Here is a 22,320-nt window from a genome sequence, read left to right on the forward strand (position 1 = left end):
AGGTGAGGATGGAGAGAAGGAGTGAGGATGGAGGCTGACACACGACTTGCCTCACACAGCCGCCAGGTGGCGCCACACTCAGCGTCCGGTTGCCTGTATTAAAGATGGCGTCTTCCCGTTCAAATGATCACGGAGTGGGAACGGAGCATGCGCATACTCCGGACCGCGGGTTGGGCCGATACCTCGTGACCAACACGTGATCACAGACTCACGTGATCCTGTTCAGTGGGCGCTTGTGACCAAACAAGAAGTGAAGAAACCTGGAGCTTCAGGTGAGGCAAAGACACATAGAGGGAGAGACAGAGGGAGAGGGGGAAAAGGGAGAGATAGAGGGAGAGGGGGAAAAGGGAGAGATAGAGGGAGAGGGGGAAAAGGGAGAGATAGAGGAAGGGAGAGATAGAGGAAGGGAGAGATAGAGGAAGGGAGAGATAGAGGGAGGGAGAGGTGGTAAAGGGAGAGATAGAGGGAGGGAGAGGTGGTAAAGGGAGAGATAGAGGGAGGGAGAGAGGTGGTAAAGGGAGAGATAGAGGGAGGGAGAGGTGGTAAAGGGAGAGATAGAGGGAGGGAGAGGTGGTAAAGGGAGAGATAGAGGGAGGGAGAGGTGGTAAAGGGAGAGATAGAGGGAGGGAGAGGTGGTAAAGGGAGAGATAGAGGGAGGGAGAGGTGGTAAAGGGAGAGATAGCGGGAGGGAGAGGTGGTAAAGGGAGAGATAGCGGGAGGGAGAGGTGGTAAAGGGAGAGATAGCGGGAGGGAGAGGTGGTAAAGGGAGAGATAGCGGGAGGGAGAGGTGGTAAAGGGAGAGATAGCGGGAGGGAGAGGTGGTAAAGGGAGAGATAGCGGGAGGGAGAGGTGGTAAAGGGAGAGATAGCGGGAGGGAGAGGTGGTAAAGGGAGAGATAGCGGGAGGGAGAGGTGGTAAAGGGAGAGATAGCGGGAGGGAGAGGTGGTAAAGGGAGAGATAGCGGGAGGGAGAGGTGGTAAAGGGAGAGATAGCGGGAGGGAGAGGTGGTAAAGGGAGAGATAGCGGGAGGGAGAGGTGGTAAAGGGAGAGATAGCGGGAGGGAGAGGTGGTAAAGGGAGAGATAGCGGGAGGGAGAGGTGGTAAAGGGAGAGATAGCGGGAGGGAGAGGTGGTAAAGGGAGAGATAGCGGGAGGGAGAGGTGGTAAAGGGAGAGATAGCGGGAGGGAGAGGTGGTAAAGGGAGAGATAGCGGGAGGGAGAGGTGGTAAAGGGAGAGATAGCGGGAGGGAGAGGTGGTAAAGGGAGAGATAGCGGGAGGGAGAGGTGGTAAAGGGAGAGATAGCGGGAGGGAGAGGTGGTAAAGGGAGAGATAGCGGGAGGGAGAGGTGGTAAAGGGAGAGATAGCGGGAGGGAGAGGTGGTAAAGGGAGAGATAGCGGGAGGGAGAGGTGGTAAAGGGAGAGATAGCGGGAGGGAGAGGTGGTAAAGGGAGAGGTAGCGGGAGGGAGAGGTGGTAAAGGGAGAGGTAGCGGGAGGGAGAGGTGGTAAAGGGAGAGGTAGCGGGAGGGAGAGGTGGTAAAGGGAGAGGTAGCGGGAGGGAGAGGTGGTAAAGGGAGAGGTAGCGGGAGGGAGAGGTGGTAAAGGGAGAGGTAGCGGGAGGGAGAGGTGGTAAAGGGAGAGGTAGCGGGAGGGAGAGGTGGTAAAGGGAGAGGTAGCGGGAGGGAGAGGTGGTAAAGGGAGAGGTAGCGGGAGGGAGAGGTGGTAAAGGGAGAGGTAGCGGGAGGGAGAGGTGGTAAAGGGAGAGGTAGCGGGAGGGAGAGGTGGTAAAGGGAGAGGTAGCGGAGGGAGAGGTGGTAAAGGGAGAGGTAGCGGGAGGGAGAGGTGGTAAAGGGAGAGGTAGCGGGAGGGAGAGGTGGTAAAGGGAGAGGTAGCGGGAGGGAGAGGTGGTAAAGGGAGAGGTAGCGGGAGGGAGAGGTGGTAAAGGGAGAGGTAGCGGGAGGGAGAGGTGGTAAAGGGAGAGGTAGCGGGAGGGAGAGGTGGTAAAGGGAGAGGTAGCGGGAGGGAGAGGTGGTAAAGGGAGAGGTAGCGGGAGGGAGAGGTGGTAAAGGGAGAGGTAGCGGGAGGGAGAGGTGGTAAAGGGAGAGGTAGCGGGAGGGAGAGGTGGTAAAGGGAGAGGTAGCGGGAGGGAGAGGTGGTAAAGGGAGAGGTAGCGGGAGGGAGAGGTGGTAAAGGGAGAGGTAGCGGGAGGGAGAGGTGGTAAAGGGAGAGGTAGCGGGAGGGAGAGGTGGTAAAGGGAGAGGTAGCGGGAGGGAGAGGTGGTAAAGGGAGAGGTAGCGGGAGGGAGAGGTGGTAAAGGGAGAGGTAGCGGGAGGGAGAGGTGGTAAAGGGAGAGGTAGCGGGAGGGAGAGGTGGTAAAGGGAGAGGTAGCGGGAGGGAGAGGTGGTAAAGGGAGAGGTAGCGGGAGGGAGAGGTGGTAAAGGGAGAGGTAGCGGGAGGGAGAGGTGGTAAAGGGAGAGGTAGCGGGAGGGAGAGGTGGTAAAGGGAGAGGTAGCGGGAGGGAGAGGTGGTAAAGGGAGAGGTAGCGGGAGGGAGAGGTGGTAAAGGGAGAGGTAGCGGGAGGGAGAGGTGGTAAAGGGAGAGGTAGCGGGAGGGAGAGGTGGTAAAGGGAGAGGTAGCGGGAGGGAGAGGTGGTAAAGGGAGAGGTAGCGGGAGGGAGAGGTGGTAAAGGGAGAGGTAGCGGGAGGGAGAGGTGGTAAAGGGAGAGGTAGCGGGAGGGAGAGGTGGTAAAGGGAGAGGTAGCGGGAGGGAGAGGTGGTAAAGGGAGAGGTAGCGGGAGGGAGAGGTGGTAAAGGGAGAGGTAGCGGGAGGGAGAGGTGGTAAAGGGAGAGGTAGCGGGAGGGAGAGGTGGTAAAGGGAGAGGTAGCGGGAGGGAGAGGTGGTAAAGGGAGAGGTAGCGGGAGGGAGAGGTGGTAAAGGGAGAGGTAGCGGGAGGGAGAGGTGGTAAAGGAGAGGTAGCGGGAGGGAGAGGTGGTAAAGGGAGAGGTAGCGGGAGGGAGAGGTGGTAAAGGGAGAGGTAGCGGGAGGGAGAGGTGGTAAAGGGAGAGGTAGCGGGAGGGAGAGGTGGTAAAGGGAGAGGTAGCGGGAGGGAGAGGTGGTAAAGGGAGAGGTAGCGGGAGGGAGAGGTGGTAAAGGGAGAGGTAGCGGGAGGGAGAGGTGGTAAAGGGAGAGGTAGCGGGAGGGAGAGGTGGTAAAGGGAGAGGTAGCGGGAGGGAGAGGTGGTAAAGGGAGAGGTAGCGGGAGGGAGAGGTGGTAAAGGGAGAGGTAGCGGGAGGGAGAGGTGTAAAGGGAGAGGTAGCGGGAGGGAGAGGTGGTAAAGGGAGAGGTAGCGGGAGGGAGAGGTGGTAAAGGGAGAGGTAGCGGGAGGGAGAGGTGGTAAAGGGAGAGGTAGCGGGAGGGAGAGGTGGTAAAGGGAGAGGTAGCGGAGGGAGAGGTGGTAAAGGGAGAGGTAGCGGGAGGGAGAGGTGGTAAAGGGAGAGGTAGCGGGAGGGAGAGGTGGTAAAGGGAGAGGTAGCGGGAGGGAGAGGTGGTAAAGGGAGAGGTAGCGGGAGGGAGAGGTGGTAAAGGGAGAGGTAGCGGGAGGGAGAGGTGGTAAAGGGAGAGGTAGCGGGAGGGAGAGGTGGTAAAGGGAGAGGTAGCGGGAGGGAGAGGTGGTAAAGGGAGAGGTAGCGGGAGGGAGAGGTGGTAAAGGGAGAGGTAGCGGGAGGGAGAGGTGGTAAAGGAGAGGTAGCGGGAGGGAGAGGTGGTAAGGGAGAGGTAGCGGAGGGAGAGGTGGTAAAGGGAGAGGTAGCGGGAGGGAGAGGTGGTAAAGGGAGAGGTAGCGGGAGGGAGAGGTGGTAAAGGGAGAGGTAGCGGGAGGGAGAGGTGGTAAAGGGAGAGGTAGCGGGAGGGAGAGGTGGTAAAGGGAGAGGTAGCGGGAGGGAGAGGTGGTAAAGGGAGAGGTAGCGGGAGGGAGAGGTGGTAAAGGGAGAGGTAGCGGGAGGGAGAGGTGGTAAAGGGAGAGGTAGCGGGAGGGAGAGGTGGTAAAGGGAGAGGTAGCGGGAGGGAGAGGTGGTAAAGGGAGAGGTAGCGGGAGGGAGAGGTGGTAAAGGGAGAGGTAGCGGGAGGGAGAGGTGGTAAAGGGAGAGGTAGCGGGAGGGAGAGGTGGTAAAGGGAGAGGTAGCGGGAGGGAGAGGTGGTAAAGGGAGAGGTAGCGGGAGGGAGAGGTGGTAAAGGGAGAGGTAGCGGGAGGGAGAGGTGGTAAAGGGAGAGGTAGCGGGAGGGAGAGGTGGTAAAGGGAGAGGTAGCGGGAGGGAGAGGTGGTAAAGGGAGAGGTAGCGGGAGGGAGAGGTGGTAAAGGGAGAGGTAGCGGGAGGGAGAGGTGGTAAAGGGAGAGGTAGCGGGAGGGAGAGGTGGTAAAGGGAGAGGTAGCGGGAGGGAGAGGTGGTAAAGGGAGAGGTAGCGGGAGGGAGAGGTGGTAAAGGGAGAGGTAGCGGGAGGGAGAGGTGGTAAAGGGAGAGGTAGCGGGAGGGAGAGGTGGTAAAGGGAGAGGTAGCGGGAGGGAGAGGTGGTAAAGGGAGAGGTAGCGGGAGGGAGAGGTGGTAAAGGGAGAGGTAGCGGAGGGAGAGGTGGTAAAGGGAGAGGTAGCGGGAGGGAGAGGTGGTAAAGGGAGAGGTAGCGGGAGGGAGAGGTGGTAAAGGGAGAGGTAGCGGGAGGGAGAGGTGGTAAAGGGAGAGGTAGCGGGAGGGAGAGGTGGTAAAGGGAGAGGTAGCGGGAGGGAGAGGTGGTAAAGGGAGAGGTAGCGGGAGGGAGAGGTGGTAAAGGGAGAGGTAGCGGGAGGGAGAGGTGGTAAAGGGAGAGGTAGCGGGAGGGAGAGGTGGTAAAGGGAGAGGTAGCGGGAGGGAGAGGTGGTAAAGGGAGAGGTAGCGGGAGGGAGAGGTGGTAAAGGGAGAGGTAGCGGGAGGGAGAGGTGGTAAAGGGAGAGGTAGCGGGAGGGAGAGGTGGTAAAGGGAGAGGTAGCGGGAGGGAGAGGTGGTAAAGGGAGAGGTAGCGGGAGGGAGAGGTGGTAAAGGGAGAGGTAGCGGGAGGGAGAGGTGGTAAAGGGAGAGGTAGCGGGAGGGAGAGGTGGTAAAGGGAGAGGTAGCGGGAGGGAGAGGTGGTAAAGGGAGAGGTAGCGGGAGGGAGAGGTGGTAAAGGGAGAGGTAGCGGGAGGAGAGGTGGTAAAGGGAGAGGTAGCGGGAGGGAGAGGTGGTAAAGGGAGAGGTAGCGGGAGGGAGAGGTGGTAAAGGGAGAGGTAGCGGGAGGGAGAGGTGGTAAAGGGAGAGGTAGCGGGAGGGAGAGGTGGTAAAGGGAGAGGTAGCGGGAGGGAGAGGTGGTAAAGGGAGAGGTAGCGGGAGGGAGAGGTGGTAAAGGGAGAGGTAGCGGGAGGGAGAGGTGGTAAAGGGAGAGGTAGCGGGAGGGAGAGGTGGTAAAGGGAGAGGTAGCGGGAGGGAGAGGTGGTAAAGGGAGAGGTAGCGGGGAGGGAGAGGTGGTAAAGGGAGAGGTAGCGGGAGGGAGAGGTGGTAAAGGGAGAGGTAGCGGGAGGGAGAGGTGGTAAAGGGAGAGGTAGCGGGAGGGAGAGGTGGTAAAGGGAGAGGTAGCGGGAGGGAGAGGTGGTAAAGGGAGAGGTAGCGGGAGGGAGAGGTGGTAAAGGGAGAGGTAGCGGGAGGGAGAGGTGGTAAAGGGAGAGGTAGCGGGAGGGAGAGGTGGTAAAGGGAGAGGTAGCGGGAGGGAGAGGTGGTAAAGGGAGAGGTAGCGGGAGGGAGAGGTGGTAAAGGGAGAGGTAGCGGGAGGGAGAGGTGGTAAAGGGAGAGGTAGCGGGAGGGAGAGGTGGTAAAGGGAGAGGTAGCGGGAGGGAGAGGTGGTAAAGGGAGAGGTAGCGGGAGGGAGAGGTGGTAAAGGGAGAGGTAGCGGGAGGGAGAGGTGGTAAAGGGAGAGGTAGCGGGAGGGAGAGGTGGTAAAGGGAGAGGTAGCGGGAGGGAGAGGTGGTAAAGGGAGAGGTAGCGGGAGGGAGAGGTGGTAAAGGGAGAGGTAGCGGGAGGGAGAGGTGGTAAAGGGAGAGGTAGCGGGAGGGAGAGGTGGTAAAGGGAGAGGTAGCGGGAGGGAGAGGTGGTAAAGGGAGAGGTAGCGGGAGGGAGAGGTGGTAAAGGGAGAGGTAGCGGGAGGGAGAGGTGGTAAAGGGAGAGGTAGCGGGAGGGAGAGGTGGTAAAGGGAGAGGTAGCGGGAGGGAGAGGTGGTAAAGGGAGAGGTAGCGGGAGGGAGAGGTGGTAAAGGGAGAGGTAGCGGGAGGGAGAGGTGGTAAAGGGAGAGGTAGCGGGAGGGAGAGGTGGTAAGGAGAGGTAGCGGGAGGAGAGGTGGTAAAGGGAGAGGTAGCGGGAGGGAGAGGTGGTAAAGGGAGAGGTAGCGGGAGAGGTGGTAAGGGAGAGGTAGCGGGAGGGAGAGGTGGTAAAGGGAGAGGTAGCGGGAGGGAGAGGTAAGGGAGAGGTAGCGGAGAGGTGGTAGAGGGAGAGGTAGCGGAGGGAGAGGGAGAGGTAGCGGGAGGGAGAGGTGGTAAGAGGGAGAGGTAGCGGGAGGGAGAGGTGGTAAAGGGAGAGGTAGCGGGAGGGAGAGGTGGTAGAGGGAGAGAGGGTAAGGGAGAGGTAGAGGGAGGGAGAGGTGGAAGGGAGAGGTGGTAAGGGAGAGGTAGCGGGAGGGAGAGGTGGTAGAGGGAGAGGTGGTAGAGGGAGAGGTAGCGGGAGGGAGAGGTGGTAGAGGGAGAGGTAGCGGGAGGGAGAGGTGGTAGAGGGAGAGGTAGCGGGAGGGAGAGGTGGTAGAGGGAGAGGTAGCGGGAGGGAGAGGTGGTAGAGGGAGAGGTAGCGGGAGGGGAGAGGTGGTAGAGGGAGAGGTAGCGGGAGGGAGAGGTGGTAGAGGGAGAGGTAGCGGGAGGGAGAGGTGGTAGAGGGAGAGGTAGCGGGAGGGAGAGGTGGTAGAGGGAGAGGTAGCGGGAGGGAGAGGTGGTAGAGGGAGAGGTAGCGGGAGGGAGAGGTGGTAGAGGGAGAGGTAGCGGGAGGGAGAGGTGGTAGAGGGAGAGGTAGCGGGAGGGAGAGGTGGTAGAGGGAGAGGTAGCGGGAGGGAGAGGTGGTAGAGGGAGAGGTAGCGGGAGGGAGAGGTGTAGAGGGAGAGGTGGTAGAGGGAGAGGTAGCGGGAGGGAGAGGTGGTAGAGGGAGAGGTAGCGGGAGGGAGAGGTGGTAGAGGGAGAGGTAGCGGGAGGGAGAGGTGGTAGAGGGAGAGGTGGTAGAGGGAGAGGTAGCGGGAGGGAGAGGTGGTAGAGGGAGAGGTAGCGGGAGGGAGAGGTGGTAGAGGGAGAGGTAGCGGGAGGGAGAGGTGGTAGAGGGAGAGGTAGCGGGAGGGAGAGGTGGTAGAGGGAGAGGTAGCGGGAGGGAGAGGTGGTAGAGGGAGAGGTAGCGGGAGGGAGAGGTGGTAGAGGGAGAGGTAGCGGGAGGGAGAGGTGGTAGAGGGAGAGGTAGCGGGAGGGAGAGGTGGTAGAGGGAGAGGTAGCGGAGGGAGAGGTGGTAGAGGGAGAGGTAGCGGAGGGAGAGGTGGTAGAGGGAGAGGTAGCGGGAGGGAGAGGTGGTAGAGGGAGAGGTAGCGGGAGGGAGAGGTGGTAGAGGGAGAGGTAGCGGGAGGGAGAGGTGGTAGAGGGAGAGGTAGCGGGAGGGAGAGGTGGTAGAGGGAGAGGTAGCGGGAGGGAGAGGTGGTAGAGGGAGAGGTAGCGGGAGGGAGAGGTGGTAGAGGGAGAGGTAGCGGGAGGGAGAGGTGGTAGAGGGAGAGGTAGCGGGAGGGAGAGGTGGTAGAGGGAGAGGTAGCGGGAGGGAGAGGTGGTAGAGGGAGAGGTAGCGGGAGGGAGAGGTGGTAGAGGGAGAGGTAGCGGGAGGGAGAGGTGGTAGAGGGAGAGGTAGCGGGAGGGAGAGGTGGTAGAGGGAGAGGTAGCGGGAGGGAGAGGTGGTAGAGGGAGAGGTAGCGGGAGGGAGAGGTGGTAGAGGGAGAGGTAGCGGGAGGGAGAGGTGGTAGAGGGAGAGGTAGCGGGAGGGAGAGGTGGTAGAGGGAGAGGTAGCGGGAGGGAGAGGTGGTAGAGGGAGAGGTAGCGGGAGGGAGAGGTGGTAGAGGGAGAGGTAGCGGGAGGGAGAGGTGGTAGAGGGAGAGGTAGCGGGAGGGAGAGGTGGTAGAGGGAGAGGTAGCGGGAGGAGAGGTGGTAGAGGGAGAGGTAGCGGGAGGGAGAGGTGGTAGAGGGAGAGGTAGCGGGAGGGAGAGGTGGTAGAGGGAGAGGTAGCGGGAGGGAGAGGTGGTAGAGGGAGAGGTAGCGGGAGGGAGAGGTGGTAGAGGGAGAGGTAGCGGGAGGGAGAGGTGGTAGAGGGAGAGGTAGCGGGAGGGAGAGGTGGTAGAGGGAGAGGTAGCGGGAGGGAGAGGTGGTAGAGGGAGAGGTAGCGGGAGGGAGAGGTGGTAGAGGGAGAGGTAGCGGGAGGGAGAGGTGGTAGAGGGAGAGGTAGCGGGAGGGAGAGGTGGTAGAGGGAGAGGTAGCGGGAGGAGAGGTGGTAGAGGGAGAGGTGGTAGAGGGAGAGGTGGTAGAGGGAGAGGTGGAAGAGGGAGAGGTGGAAGAGGGAGAGGTGGAAGAGGGAGAGGTGGAAGAGGGAGAGGTGGAAGAGGGAGAGGTGGAAGAGGGAGAGGTGGAAGAGGGAGAGGTGGAAGAGGGAGAGGTGGAAGAGGGAGAGGTGGAAGAGGGAGAGGTGGAAGAGGGAGAGGTGGAAGAGGGAGAGGTGGAAGAGGGAGAGGTGGAAGAGGGAGAGGTGGAAGAGGGAGAGGTGGAAGAGGGAGAGGTGGAAGAGGGAGGGGTGGCGGGAGGGAGGGGTGGCGGGAGGGAGAGGTGGGGGAGGGAGGGAGAGGTGGGGGAGGGAGGGAGAGGTGGGGGAGGGAGGGAGAGGTGGGGGAGGGAGGGAGAGGTGGGGGAGGGAGGGAGAGGTGGGGGAGGGAGGGAGAGGTGGGGGAGGGAGGGAGAGGTGGGGGAGGGAGGGAGAGGTGGGGGAGGGAGGGAGAGGTGGGGGAGGGAGGGAGAGGTGGGGGAGGGAGGGAGAGGTGGGGGAGGGAGGGAGAGGTGGGGGAGGGAGGGAGAGGTGGGGGAGGGAGGGAGAGGTGGGGGAGGGAGGGAGAGGTGGGGGGAGGAGGGAGAGGTGGGGGGAGGAGGGAGAGGTGGGGGGAGGAGGGAGAGGTGGAGGGAGGGAGGGAGAAGGGAGGGAGGGAGGGGAGGGAGGGAGGGAGAGGGGGGAGGGAGGGGGGAGGGAGGGAGAGGGGGGAGGGAGGGAGAGGGGGGAGGGAGGGAGAGGGGGGGAGGGAGGGAGAGGGGGGAGGGAGGGAGAGGGGGGAGGGAGGGAGAGGGGGGAGGGAGGGAGAGGAGGGGGAGGGAGAGGAGGGGGAGGGAGAGGAGGGGGGAGGGAGAGGGGGAAGGGGAAGAGGGAGGGAGAGGGGGAAGGGGAAGAGGGAGGGAGGGAGGGGGGAAGAGGGAGGGAGGGAGGGAGCGGGGGAAGAGGGAGGGAGGGAGGGAGCGGGGAAGAGGGAGGGAGGGAGGGAGCGGGGAAGAGGGAGGGAGGGAGCGGGGAAGAGGGAGGGAGGGAGCGGGGAAGAGGGAGGGAGGGAGCGGGGGAAGAGGGAGGGGTGGAGGGAGGGAGCGGGGGAAGAGGGAGGGGTGGAGGGAGGGAGCGGGGGAAGAGGGAGGGGTGGAGGGAGGGAGCGGGGGAAAAGGGAGAGATAGAGGGAGGGAGAGGAGGAAAGGGAGAGATAGAGGGAGGGAGAGGAGGAAAGGGAGAGATAGAGGGAGGAGAGGAGGAAAGGGAGAGATAGAGGGAGGGAGAGGAGGGAAGGGAGAGATAGAGGGAGGGAGGAGGAGGGAGAGGAGGAAAGGGAGAGATAGAGGGAGGGAGAGGAGGAAAGGGAGAGATAGAGGGAGGGAGAGGAGGGAGGGAGAGGAGGAAAGGGAGAGATAGAGGGAGGGAGAGGAGGGAGGGAGAGGAGGAAAGGGAGAGATAGAGGGAGGGAGAGGAGGGAGGGAGAGGAGGAAAGGGAGAGATAGAGGGAGGGAGAGGAGGAAAGGGAGAGATAGAGGGAGGGAGAGGAGGAAAGGGAGAGATAGAGGGAGGGAGAGGAGGAAAGGGAGAGATAGAGGAGGGAGAGGAGGAAAGGGAGAGATAGAGGGAGGGAGAGGAGGAAAGGGAGAGATAGAGGGAGGGAGAGGAGGAAAGGAGAGATAGAGGGAGGGAGAGGAGGAAAGGGAGAGATAGAGGGAGGGAGAGGAGGAGAGGGAGAGATAGAGGGAGGGAGAGGAGGAGAGGGACAGATAGAGGGAGGGAGAGGAGGAGAGGGAGGGAGAGGAGGAAAGGGAGAGATAGAGGGAGGGAGAGGAGGAAAGGGAGAGATAGAGGGAGGGAGAGGAGGAAAGGGAGAGATAGAGGGAGGGAGAGGAGGAAAGGGAGAGATGGAGGGAGAGGAGGAAAGGGAGAGATAGAGGGAGGGAGAGGAGGAAAGGGAGAGATAGAGGGAGGGAGAGGAGGAAGGGAGAGATAGAGGGAGGGAGAGGAGGAAAGGGAGAGATAGAGGGAGGGAGAGGAGGAAAGGGAGATAGAGGGAGGGAGAGGAGGAAAGGGAGAGATAGAGGGAGGGAGAGGAGGAAAGGGAGAGATAGAGGGAGGGAGAGGAGGAGAGGGAGAGATAGAGGGAGGGAGAGGAGGAGAGGGAGAGATAGAGGGAGGGAGAGGAGAGGGGGAGGGAGAGAGGGAGAGATGAGGGAGGGAGAGGAGGAGAGGGAGGGAGAGGAGGGAAAGGGAGAGATAGAGGGAGGGAGAGGAGGAGAGGAGGGAGAGGAGGAAGGGAGAGATAGAGGGAGGGAGAGGAGGAAAGGGAGAGATAGAGGGAGGGAGAGGAGGAAAGGGAGAGATAGAGGGAGGGAGAGGAGGAGAGGGAGGGAGAGGAGGAAAGGGAGAGATAGAGGGAGGGAGAGGAGGAGAGGGAGGGAGAGGAGGAAAGGGAGAGATAGAGGGAGGGAGAGGAGGAAAGGGAGAGATAGAGGGAGGGAGAGGAGGAGAGGGAGAGATAGAGGGAGGGAGAGGAGGAGAGGGAGGGAGAGGAGGAAGGGAGAGATAGAGGGAGGGAGAGGAGGAGAGGGAGGGAGAGGAGGAAAGGGAGAGATAGAGGGAGGGAGAGGAGGAAAGGGAGAGATAGAGGGAGGGAGAGGAGGAAAGGGAGAGGAGGGAGAGGGAGGGAGAGGAGGAGAGGGAGAGATAGAGGGAGGGAGAGGAGGAGAGGGAGGGAGAGGAGGAAAGGGAGAGATAGAGGGAGGGAGAGGAGGGAGGGAGAGGAGGAAAGGGTGAGATAGAGGGAGGGAGAGGAGGAAGGGAGAGATAGAGGGAGGGAGAGGAGGAAAGGGAGAGTAGAGGGAGGGAGAGGAGGAAGGGAGAGATAGAGGGAGGGAGAGGAGGAAAGGGAGAGATAGAGGGAGGGAGAGGAGGAAGGGAGAGATAGAGGGAGGGAGAGGAGGAAAGGGAGAGATAGAGGGAGGGAGAGGAGGAAGGAGAGATAGAGGGAGGGAGAGGAGGAAAGGGAGAGATAGAGGGAGGGAGAGGAGGAAAGGGAGAGATAGAGGGAGGGAGAGGAGGAAGGGAGAGATAGAGGGAGGGAGAGGAGGAAAGGGAGAGATAGAGGGAGGAGAGGAGGAAAGGGAGAGATAGAGGGAGGGAGAGGAGGAAGGGAGAGTAGAGGGGGAGGGTGGATGGAGTGTTGTGGGTGGGTGAGGTGGAAAGGGAGTGATAGAGGGAGGAGTGGTGGAAGGGGTGATAGAGGGAGGGTGAGGAGGAAGGGAGAGATTGAGGGAGGGAGAGGAGGGGGGTGAGGGTGTGGTTGAGGGAGGGAGTGGAGGGGGGTGGGGGGGGTGAAGGGAGTGATAGTGGGGAGGGGAGGGGGGGGGAAGGGAGAGATAGAGGGGAGGGGTGGGGGGGGGAAGGGAGAGATAGAGGGGAGGGGTGGGGGGGGGTGAAGGGAGAGATAGAGGGGAGGGGGAGGGGGGGGGTGAAGGGAGAGATAGAGGGGTGGGGAGGGGGGGGGGTGAAGGGAGTGATAGAGGGGGTGGGGTGGGGGGGGGGTGAAGGGTGAGATAGAGGGGAGGGGAGGGGGGGGGGTGAAGGGAGAGATAGAGGGGAGGGGAGGGGGGGGGGTGAAGGGAGAGATAGAGGGGAGGGGAGGGGGGGGTGAAGGGAGAGATAGAGGAGGGTGAGGGGGGGGTGTGAGGGAGAGATAGAGGGGTGGGGTGGGGGGGGTGAAGGGAGTGGTAGAGGGGGGGAGGGGAAAGGGAGAGATAGAGGGAGTGGGGGGAAAGGGAGAGATAGAGGGAGGGGAGGGAAAGGGAGAGATAGAGGGAGGGGAGGGGGGGAGGGGGAAAGGGGAGAGATAGAGGGAGGGGAGGGGGGGAGGGGGAAAGGGAGAGATAGAGGGAGGGGAGGGGGGGAGGGGGGAAAGGGAGAGATAGAGGGAGGGGAGGGGGGGAGGGGGAAAGGGAGAGATAGAGGGAGGGGAGGGGGGGAGGGGGAAGGGAGAGATAGAGGGAGGGGAGGGGGGGAGGGGGAAAGGGAGAGATAGAGGGAGGGGAGGGGGGGAGGGGGAAAGGGAGAGATAGAGGGAGGGGAGGGGGGGAGGGGGAAGGGAGAGATAGAGGGGGGAGGGGGAAAGGGAGAGATAGAGGGAGGGGAGGGGGGGGAGGGGGAAGGGAGAGATAGAGGGGAGGGGGGAGGGGAGGGGGAAGGGAGAGGTTGAGGGGGGAGGGGGAAAGGGAGAGGTAGAGGGGAGGGGAGGGGGGGGTGAAGGGAGAGATAGAGGGGAGGGGAGGGGGGGGTGAAGGGAGAGATAGAGGGGAGGGGAGGGGGGGGTGAAGGGAGAGATAGAGGGGAGGGGAGGGGGGGGGGTGAAGGGAGAGATAGAGGGGAGGGGAGGGGGGGGGGTGAAGGGGAGATAGAGGGGAGGGGAGGGGGGGGGTGAAGGGAGAGATAGAGGGGAGGGGAGGGGGGGGGTGAAGGGAGAGATAGAGGGGAGGAGGGGGGTGAAGGGGAAGGGAGAGGTAGAGGGGGAAAGGGAGAGGTAGAGGGGGAAAGGGAGAGGTAGAGGGGGAAAGGGAGAGGTAGAGGGGGAAAGGGAGAGGTAGAGGGGGAAAGGGAGAGGTAGAGGGGGAAAGGGAGAGGTAGAGGGGGAAAGGGAGAGGTAGAGGGGGAAAGGGAGAGGTAGAGGGGGAAAGGGAGAGGTAGAGGGGGGGGGGGAGAGGGTAGAGGGGGGGGAGAGGTAGAAGGGGGGGGAGAGGTAGAGGCGGGGGGAGGGGGAGTGGGAGAGGTGAGGGGGGGAGGGGAGGGGGAGTGGGAGAGGTAGAGGGGGGGAGGGAGGGGGGGAGAGGGAGAGGTAGAGGGGGAGGGGGGGGAGAGGGAGAGGGAGAGGTGGGGGAGGGGGGGGAGAGGGAGAGGGAGAGGTAGAGGGGGGGAGGGAGAGGGAGAGGGAGAGGTAGAGGGGGGGGGGGGAGGGAGAGGGAGAGGTAGAGGGGGGGGAGGGGGAGGGAGGGGGGGAGAGGGAGAGGTAGAGGGGGGAGGGAGGGGGGGAGAGGGAGAGGGAGAGGTAGAGGTTGTGGGGGGAGGAGGTGGAGGGGGGGTGGTGGAGGTGGAGGGGGGGAGAGGGGGTGGGGGGGAGGGAGGGGGAGGGAGGGGGAGAGGGGGGTGGAGGGAGGAGGGGGAGAAGATGGATGGAGGGAGGGAGGAGAGAAGATGGATGGAGGGGGGAGAGGGGGGTGGAGGGAGGGAGGGGGAGAAGATGGATGGAGGGGGGGAGGGGGAGAAGATGGATGGAGGGGGAGAGGGGGGAGAAGATGGATGGAGGGGGAGAGGGGGAGAAGATGGATGGAGGGGAGAGGGGGAGAAGATGGATGGAGGGGGAGAGGGGGAGAGATGGATGGAGGGGGAGAGGGGGAGAAGATGGATGGAGGGGGAGAGGGGGAGAAGATGGATGGAGGGGGAGAGGGGGAGAAGATGGATGGAGGGGGGAGAGGGGGAGAAGATGGATGGAGGGGGAGGGGGGGAAGATGGATGGAGGGGGAGAGGGGGAGAAGATGGATGGGGGGAGAGGGGGAGAGATGGATGGAGGGGGAGAGGGGGAGAGATGGATGGAGGGGGAGAGGGGGAGAAGATGGATGGAGGGGGGAGGGGGAGAGATGGATGGAGGGGGAGAGGGGGAGAAGATGGATGGAGGGGGAGGGGGGGGGTGGAGGGGGAGAGGGGGGGGTGGAGGGAGGGGGAGAGGGGGAGAAGATGGAGGGAGGGGGAGAGGGGGGTGGATGGAGGGAGGGGGTGAGGGGGGTGGATGGAGGGAGGGGGGTGTCGGGCTACGCAGAGAGTAGACGCAGGTGTGCAGTGGGGGGGGGGGGAATGCATCGATTGGGACCTGAATATTGATGGGTACATGACATTTTATGTAGGACAAGAAGCTAGGAAAAGGTGGAGGGGTAGCTCTGTCAATTAATGATGGTGTTAGCATAATCGGGATGGCCTAAATTCAAGAAACCAGGATGTAGAAGCAGTTTGGATAGACATGAGAAATGATAAAGACAAGAAGTTACTTGTGGGAGTGGTGTACAGGCCCCCTAACATTAACCACACTGTAGGATGGAGTATAAAGGAAGAAGTAATGGGAGCTTGTCAGAAAGGTTTAGCAATAATTAAGATTCCATTAGATGGGTAAATAGTGAATGTCACTCCTTTATTCAAAAAGGGAGACAGAAAGCAGGAAACTACAGGCCAGTTAGCTTAACATCTGTCTTGGGGAAAATGTTAGCTATTATTAAAGACGTTATAGCAGGGCACGTAGAAAAAGTCAAGGTAATCAGGCAGAGTCAACATGGTTTTGTGAAAGGGAAATCATGTTTAACCAATTTATTGGAGTTCTTTGCAGAAGTAACATGTGCTGTGGATAAAGGGGAACTGGTGGATGTACTGTACTTAGATTTCCAGAAAGCATTTGATAAGGTGCCACATCAAAGGTTATTGCGGAAAATAAAAGCGCATGGTGTAGGGGGTAACATATTGGCATGGATAGAAGATTGGTTAGCTAACAGGATCATAGAATCATAGAAAGTTTACAGCACAGCAAGAGGCAACGTGGCCGATCATGTCTGTGCCGGCCGAAAAACGAACCACCCATTCTAATCCCATCTTCCAGCATTTGGTCTGTGGTCCTACAGTGAATTCCAGACACCCACCACACTCTGGGTGAAAACATTTTCCCTCATTTCCCTTCTAATCTCTCTACCAGTCACTTTAAATCTATGCCCCAGAGTAAAAATAAATGGATCATTTCTGGTTGGCAAGATGTAACGAGTGGTGTGCCACAGGGATCAGTGCTGGGGCCTCAACTTTTTACAATTTATATAAATGACTTGGATGAAGGGACTGAAGGTATGGTTGCTAAATTTGCTGATGACACAAAGATAGGTAGGAAAGTCAAGTTGTGAAGAGGACACAAGGGGGCTACAAAGGGATATAGATAGGTTAAGTGAGTGGGCAAAGACCTGGCAAATGGAGTATAATGTGGGAAAGTGTGAAATTGTCCATTTTGGCAGGAAGAATAAAAAAGCATAAATGGTGAGAGATTGCAGAACTCTGAGATGCAGAGGGATCTGGGTGTCCTAGTGCATGAATCGCCAAAGGATAGTATACAGCACGTAATTAGGAAAGCTAATAGAATGTTATTGTTTATCGCGAGGGGAGTTGAAGGGTCAGTTACGAGGGGTCACAAGTTTAGGGTGAGGGGCGGGAGGTTTAAGGGGGGTTTGAGGAAGAACTTTTGTACCCAGAGGGTGGTGACGGTCTGGAATGCACTGCCTGGGAGGGTGGTAGATGCAGGTTGCCTCACATCCTTTTAAAAAGTACCTGGATGAGCACTTGGCACGTCATAACATTCAAGGCTGTGGTCCAAGTGCTGGCAAATGGGATTTGGTAGACAGGTCAGGTGTCTTTAATGCATCGGTGCAGACTCGATGGGCCAAAGGGCCTCTTCTGCACTGTATTATGCTGTGTACAGTATTGGTCTCCTTATTTAAGGAAGGATATAAATGCGTTGGAAGCTGTTCAAAGAAGGTTTACTAGACTGATACCTGGAATGGGTGGGTTGTCTTATGAGGAAAGGTTGGACAGGCTAGGCTTGTATCTGCTGGAGTTTAGAAGAGTAAGAGGTGATTTCATTGAACCATATAAGATGCTGAAGGTAATAAAAGAAAAATACTGCAGATGCTGGAAATCTGAAATAAAAACAAAAAATGCTGGAAATACTCAGCAGGTCGGGCGGCATCTGTGGAGAGAGAAGCAGAGTTGACGTTTCAGGTCAGTGACCTTTCATCAGAACTAGCAAAGGTTGGAAATGTAATAGATTTTAAGCAAATAATGTGGGGGTGGGACAGAAGATAACACAAGGGAAGGTTTTGATAGGACAGAAGGCCACAGAGAATAACTGACCAGAAGGTCATGAAGCAAAGGCAAAGGGTGTGTGAATAGTGTGGTGAAAGACAAAGCATTAGGGCAGAGAGGGTGTTAAATGACGGAATAATGAACAGCCCTGGCCAAAAGCACAAACATGAAAAAAAAAGGTGGGCAGGCACATGGTAAAAATTGAATGATGAAACAAAATAAAATAAAATAAAAATAAAAAATAAAACTAAAAATGAAAAAGGGAGGCCAGTCATTCTCTGAAATTATTGAACTCAATGTTCAATCCGGCAGGCTGTAGTGTGCCTAATTGGTAAATGAGATGCTGTTCCTCGAGCTTGCGTTGATGTTCACTGGAACACTACAGCAATCCCAGGACAGAGATGTGAGCGTGAGAGGAGGGGGGAGTGTTGAAATGGCAAGCAACCAGAAGCTCGGGGTCCTGCTTGCGGACTGAGTGGAGGTGTTCCGCGAAGCGGTCACCCAGTCTGCGTTTGGTCTCCCCATTGTAGAGGTGACCACATTGTGAGCAGCAAATACTAAATTGAAAGAAGTACAAGTAAATCGCTGCTTCACCTGAAAGGAGTGTTTGGGGCCTGGGATAGTGAGGAGAGAGGAGGTAAATGGACAGGTATTACACCTCCTGCGATTGTAGGGGAAGGTGCCGTGGGAAGGGGACGAGGTGGTGGGGGTAATGGAGGAGTGGACCAGGATGTCGCGGAGGGAACGATCCCTTCGGAATGCTGACGGGGGAAGGGAGGGGAAATTGCGTTTGGTAGTGGCATCACGCTGGATGTGGTGGAAATGGCGGAGGATGATCCTTTGGATGTGGAGGCTGGTGGGGTGGAAAGTGAGGACAAAGGGAACCCTGTCGCGGTTCTGGAAGGGAGGGGAAGGGGTGAGGGTAGAGGTGCAGGAAATGGGCTGGACATGGTTGAGGGCCCTGTCAACCACAGTGGGGGGAATCCTCGGTTGAGGAAAAGGAAGCTTCTGATATATCTTCCTATTACATTTCTAACCTTTGCCAGTTCTAATGAAAGTCACTGACCTGAAACGTTAGCTCTGCTTCTCTCTCCACAGATGCTGCCAGACCTGCTGAGTCAGATTCTGAGGGGTCTTGACAGGGTGGATATGGAAAGGATGTTTCCCCTTGTGGGAGAATCTGGAACTAGGGGTCACTGTTTAAAAATAAGGAGTCGCCCATTTAAGACAGATGAGATTTTTTTTTCTCTGCGGGTCGTGAGTCTTTGGAATTCTCTTCCTCAAAAGGTGGTGGAGGCAGAGTAGTTCAGTTTAGTTTAGAGATACAGCACTGAAACAGGCCCTTCGGCCCACCGAGTCTGTGCCGACCATCAACCACCCATATTATACTAATCCTACACTAATTCCATATTCCTACCACATCCCCACCTGTCCCTATATTTCCCTACCACCTACCTATACTAGGGGCAATTTATAATGGCCAATTCACCTATCAACCTGCAAGTCTTTTGCTGTGGGAGGAAACCGGAGCACCCGGAGGAAACCCACGCAGACGCAGGGAGAACTTGCAAACTCCACACAGGCAGTACCCAGAATTGAACCCGGGTCCCTGGAGCTGTGAGGCTGCGGTGCTAACCACTGCGCCGCCCTTTGAATATTTTTAAGCAGAGGTAGATAGATTCTTGATAAAGGGGTGAAAGGTTATTGGCGGTAGGTGGGAATATGGAGTTGAGGTGACAATCAGATCAGCCATGATCTTATTGAATGACGGAGCAGGTTCGAGGGTGGGGGGGGCAATGTGTGGGGAGTACAGAGAGGGGGAGGGGAAATGTGTGGGGAGTACAGAGAGGGGGAGGGGAAATGTGTGGGGAGTACAGAGAGGGGGAGGGGAAATGTGTGGGGAGTACAGAGAGGGGGAGGGGAAATGTGTGGGGAGTACAGAGAGGGGGAGGGGAAATGTGTGGGGAGTACAGAGAGGGGGAGGGGAAATGTGTGGGGAGTACAGAGAGGGGGAGGGGAAATGTGTGGGGAGTACAGAGAGGGGGAGGGGAAATGTGTGGGGAGTACAGAGAGGGGGAGGGGAAATGTGTGGGGAGTACAGAGAGGGGGAGGGGAAATGTGTGGGGAGTACAGAGAGGGGGAGGGGAAATGTGTGGGGAGTACAGAGAGGGGGAGGGGAAATGTGTGGGGAGTACAGAGAGGGGGGGGAATGTGTGGGGAGTACAGAGAGGGGGGGGAATGTGTGGGGGAGTACAGAGAGGGGGGGGAATGTGTGGGGGAGTACAGAGAGGGGGGGGGAATGTGTGGGGGAGTACAGAGGGGGGGGGGGGAATGTGTGGGGAGTACAGATGGGGGGGGGAATGTGTGGGGAGTACAGAGAGGGGGGGGGAATGCGTGGGGAGTACAGAGGGGGGGGAATGCGTGGGGAGTACAGAGGGGGGGGAATGCGTGGGGAGTACAGAGAGGGGGGGGGTGGAGAAATGTGTGGGGAGTACAAGGGGGGGGGTGGATAAATGTGTGGGGAGTACAAGGGGGGGGGGTGGATAAATGTGTGGGGAGTACAAGGGGGGGGTGGATAAATGTGTGGGGAGTACAAGGGGGGGGTGGATAAATGTGTGGGGAGTACAAGGGGGGGGGTGGAGAAATGTGTGGGGAGTACAGGGGGGGTGGAGAAATGTGTGGGGAGTACAGGGGGGGGGTGGAGAAATGTGTGGGGAGTACAGGGGGGGGTGGAGAAATGTGTGGGGAGTACAGGGGGGGTGGAGAAATGTGTGGGGAGTACAGGGGGGGGGTGGAGAAATGTGTGGGGAGTCCAGAGGGGGGGGGGGGGGGAGAATGTGTGGGGAGTCCAGAGAGGGGGGGGAGAATGTGTGGGGAGTCCAGAGAGGGGGGGGAGAATGTGTGGGGAGTCCAGAGAGGGGGGGAGAGAATGTGTGGGGAGTCCAGAGAGGGGGGGAGAGAATGTGTGGGGAGTCCAGAGAGGGGGGGGGGGGGGGGGAGAGAATGTGTGGGGAGTCCAGAGAGGGGGGGGGGGGGGAGAGAATGTGTGGGGAGTCCAGAGAGGGGGGAGGGGGGGGAGAGAATGTGTGGGGAGTCCACAGAGGGGGGGGGGGGGAGAATGTGTGGGGAGTCCACAGAGGGGGGGGGGGGGAGAATGTGTGGGGAGTCCAGAGAGGGGGGGGGGGGGAGAATGTGTGGGGAGTCCAGAGAGGGGGGGGGGGGGAGAATGTGTGGGGAGTCCAGAGAGGGGGGGGGGGGGAGAATGTGTGGGGAGTCCAGAAAGGGGGGGGGGGGGGGAGAATGTGTGTGGAGTCCAGAAAGGGGGGGGGGGGGGGGAGAATGTGTGTGGAGTCCAGAGAGGGGGGGGAGGGAAATGTGTGTGGAGTCCAGAGAGGAGGGGGGGGAGGGAATGTGTGTGGAGTCCAGAGAGGGGGGGGGGGAGGGAATGTGTGGGGAGTCCAGAGAACGGGGGGGGGGAGAGGGAATGTGTGGGGAGTCCAGAGAGGGGGGGGGGGGGGGTTAGGGAATGTGTGGGGAGTCCAGAGAGGGGGGGGGGGGGTTAGGGAATGTGTGGGGAGTCCAGAGAGGGGGGGGGGGGAGAGAGAGGGAATGTGTGGGGAGTCCAGAGAGGGGGGTGGGGGGGGGGAGGGAATGTGTGGGGAGTCCAGAGAGGGGGGTGGGGGGGGGGGAGGGAATGTGTGGGGAGTCCAGAGAGGGGGGGGAGGGAATGTGTGGGGAGTCCTGAGAGGGGGGGGAGGGAATGTGTGGGGAGTCCAGAGAGGGGGGGGAGGGAATGTGTGGGGAGTCCAGAGAGGGGGGGCGAGGGAATGTGTGGGGAGTCCAGAGAGGGGGGGGAGGGAATGTGTGGGGAGTCCAGAGAGGGGGGGGAGGGAATGTGTGGGGAGTCCAGAGGAGGGGAATGTGGGGGGGGGGGCTCAGAGGGAGGGGGGAATGTGGGGAGGGAGCGCAGAGGGAGGGGGGAAATGTGTGGGGAGTACAGGGGGGGAATGTGTGGGAGGCGTGCAGAGGGAGGAGGGAATGTGAGGGGGGGGGGGAAACAGAGGGAATGTTGGTGGGGGGGGAGCGCAGTGGGAGGGGGGAATGTGGGGGAGGGGAGCGCAGTGGGAGGGGGGAATGTGGGGGGGTGGAGAGTGGTGAATGTGGAGTGGGGGTGGGGGAGGAGGGAATTCAGGGGGAGAGGGTGTGAGCTTGGGGAGAGATGCAGAGCCAGCTAGATGTATGTAGAAAGATTGGCAGTGTCAGGTCTTGGTGACCTGTTAATGTAATGTATGTAATGGGACTGAGGTTTGAGCTTTGTGTTTAACAGCAGTGGTTCCAATCACTGTCTGTGTGGGAGAGGCAGGCAGACATGGGCGAGTAGATGTGTCTGCATTCTGTGCAAAAACTGGGAGGAGCAACAACCAGGATTGGTTGAAATCTTCTCTCAATGTTTTTTTTTTATTCTGGTCAGGTTTTGGAGAGGCCTGGTAAGCAGAAGACCGAGTCGAGTTTGACATTATTTGAAGTGGTTTACCTTGCACTGAGGAAAGAAGGCGTTTTCCTTATTTCACGTTGTGTGGACCCTCGGGCTCTGGAGCTGCATTGATTCTGCATTAGAAATTACTGAAGGGCTGAGTGAAGTTGTGTGTGTGCAGAAAAGTAGGATTAAAAAGCTCAGCATTGAATTGCTGCTGCAGAAAGGTGGGATCCGACACCTGGAAAATTAATTTGTGAGGACCTTCGCCCTGAATGAGGAGGGAATCAGAGAGGGGAAATACTCCACAGTGATGAGGTAGCAGAATGGGAAGTAACTACACAGAAGGTGAGTTTTGTCTTGTTCAATCCTTGCTGCTAATGTGTGTGTTTTAATGTCACGGGTTATCATCACTCTCAACTGGCCTCGGTTTACTGCTCAGAGAAAGCTAGTAGTTATGTGTAAAAAGAATTTCACACGATGTGTCTTCGCTGTGGCTCAGTGGAATCATTCGCTGTTGAATCTGAAGTTTGTGGGTTCAGTCCTGCCGCTCCGACAGGGGGGCGCTCCCTGGGCCCTGCCGCTCCGACAGGGGGGCGCTCCCTGGGCCCTGCCGCTCCGACAGGGGGGCGCTCCCTGGGCCCTGCCGCTCCGACAGGGGGGCGCTCCCTGGGCCCTGCCGCTCCGACAGGGGGGCGCTCCCTGGGCCCTGCCGCTCCGACAGGGGGGCGCTCCCTGGGCCCTGCCGCTCCGACAGGGGGGCGCTCCCTGGGCCCTGCCGCTCCGACAGGGGGGCGCTCCCTGGGCCCTGCCGCTCCGACAGCAGGATGGACATTTATTGCCCATCCCTAATTGCTCTTGAGGTGAACTGCCTTCTTGAACTGCTGTAGTCCACGTGGTGTAGGTGAGGTTCTGGAGTCACATGTAGGCCAGACCAGGTAAGGACAGCAGATTTCCTTCCCTAAAGGACATCAGTGAACCAGATGGATTTTTATGACAATCTGATAGTTTCAAGGCACCATTGCCGGGACTAGCTTTCAATTCCAGATTTTTATTAATTAATTGAATTGAAATTTCTCCAGCTGCTGTGGTGGGATTTGAACTCCTATCTGTGGAATGTTAGTCCAAGCCTCTGAAGTACTAGTCCTGTAACATTACCATTATGCTACCGTCCCCTAAGTGCTGCCCTCCTAACAGGAGCGCTGCACTGAGGCAGCGCTTGGATTTTGTGCTTGAGTCTCTGGAGTGGGATTTGAAGCCTCTACCTCCTGTCTGTGAGGCCACAGTGTGTGCTACCCGCTGAG

General features: G+C 59.3%; 1 protein-coding gene across 1 annotated transcript in view; it reads left to right on the forward strand.

The window, feature by feature from the left end:
* Positions 1 to 189: 189 nt before the first annotated feature.
* Positions 190 to 22,320, forward strand: part of LOC137358997 (maestro heat-like repeat-containing protein family member 1) — a 58,142-nt gene continuing 36,011 nt past the window's right edge. The window contains exons 1-2 of the mRNA XM_068025142.1: positions 190 to 272; positions 21,014 to 21,364. Coding sequence (XP_067881243.1) covers positions 21,343 to 21,364 — 22 coding nt within the window. The 5' untranslated portion in view covers positions 190 to 272; positions 21,014 to 21,342. The remainder of the gene's footprint in view (positions 273 to 21,013; positions 21,365 to 22,320) is intronic.

The sequence above is a fragment of the Heterodontus francisci genome, unplaced genomic scaffold (genome assembly GCF_036365525.1).
Source record: "Heterodontus francisci isolate sHetFra1 unplaced genomic scaffold, sHetFra1.hap1 HAP1_SCAFFOLD_1636, whole genome shotgun sequence".
Lineage (NCBI taxonomy): Eukaryota > Metazoa > Chordata > Chondrichthyes > Heterodontiformes > Heterodontidae > Heterodontus > Heterodontus francisci.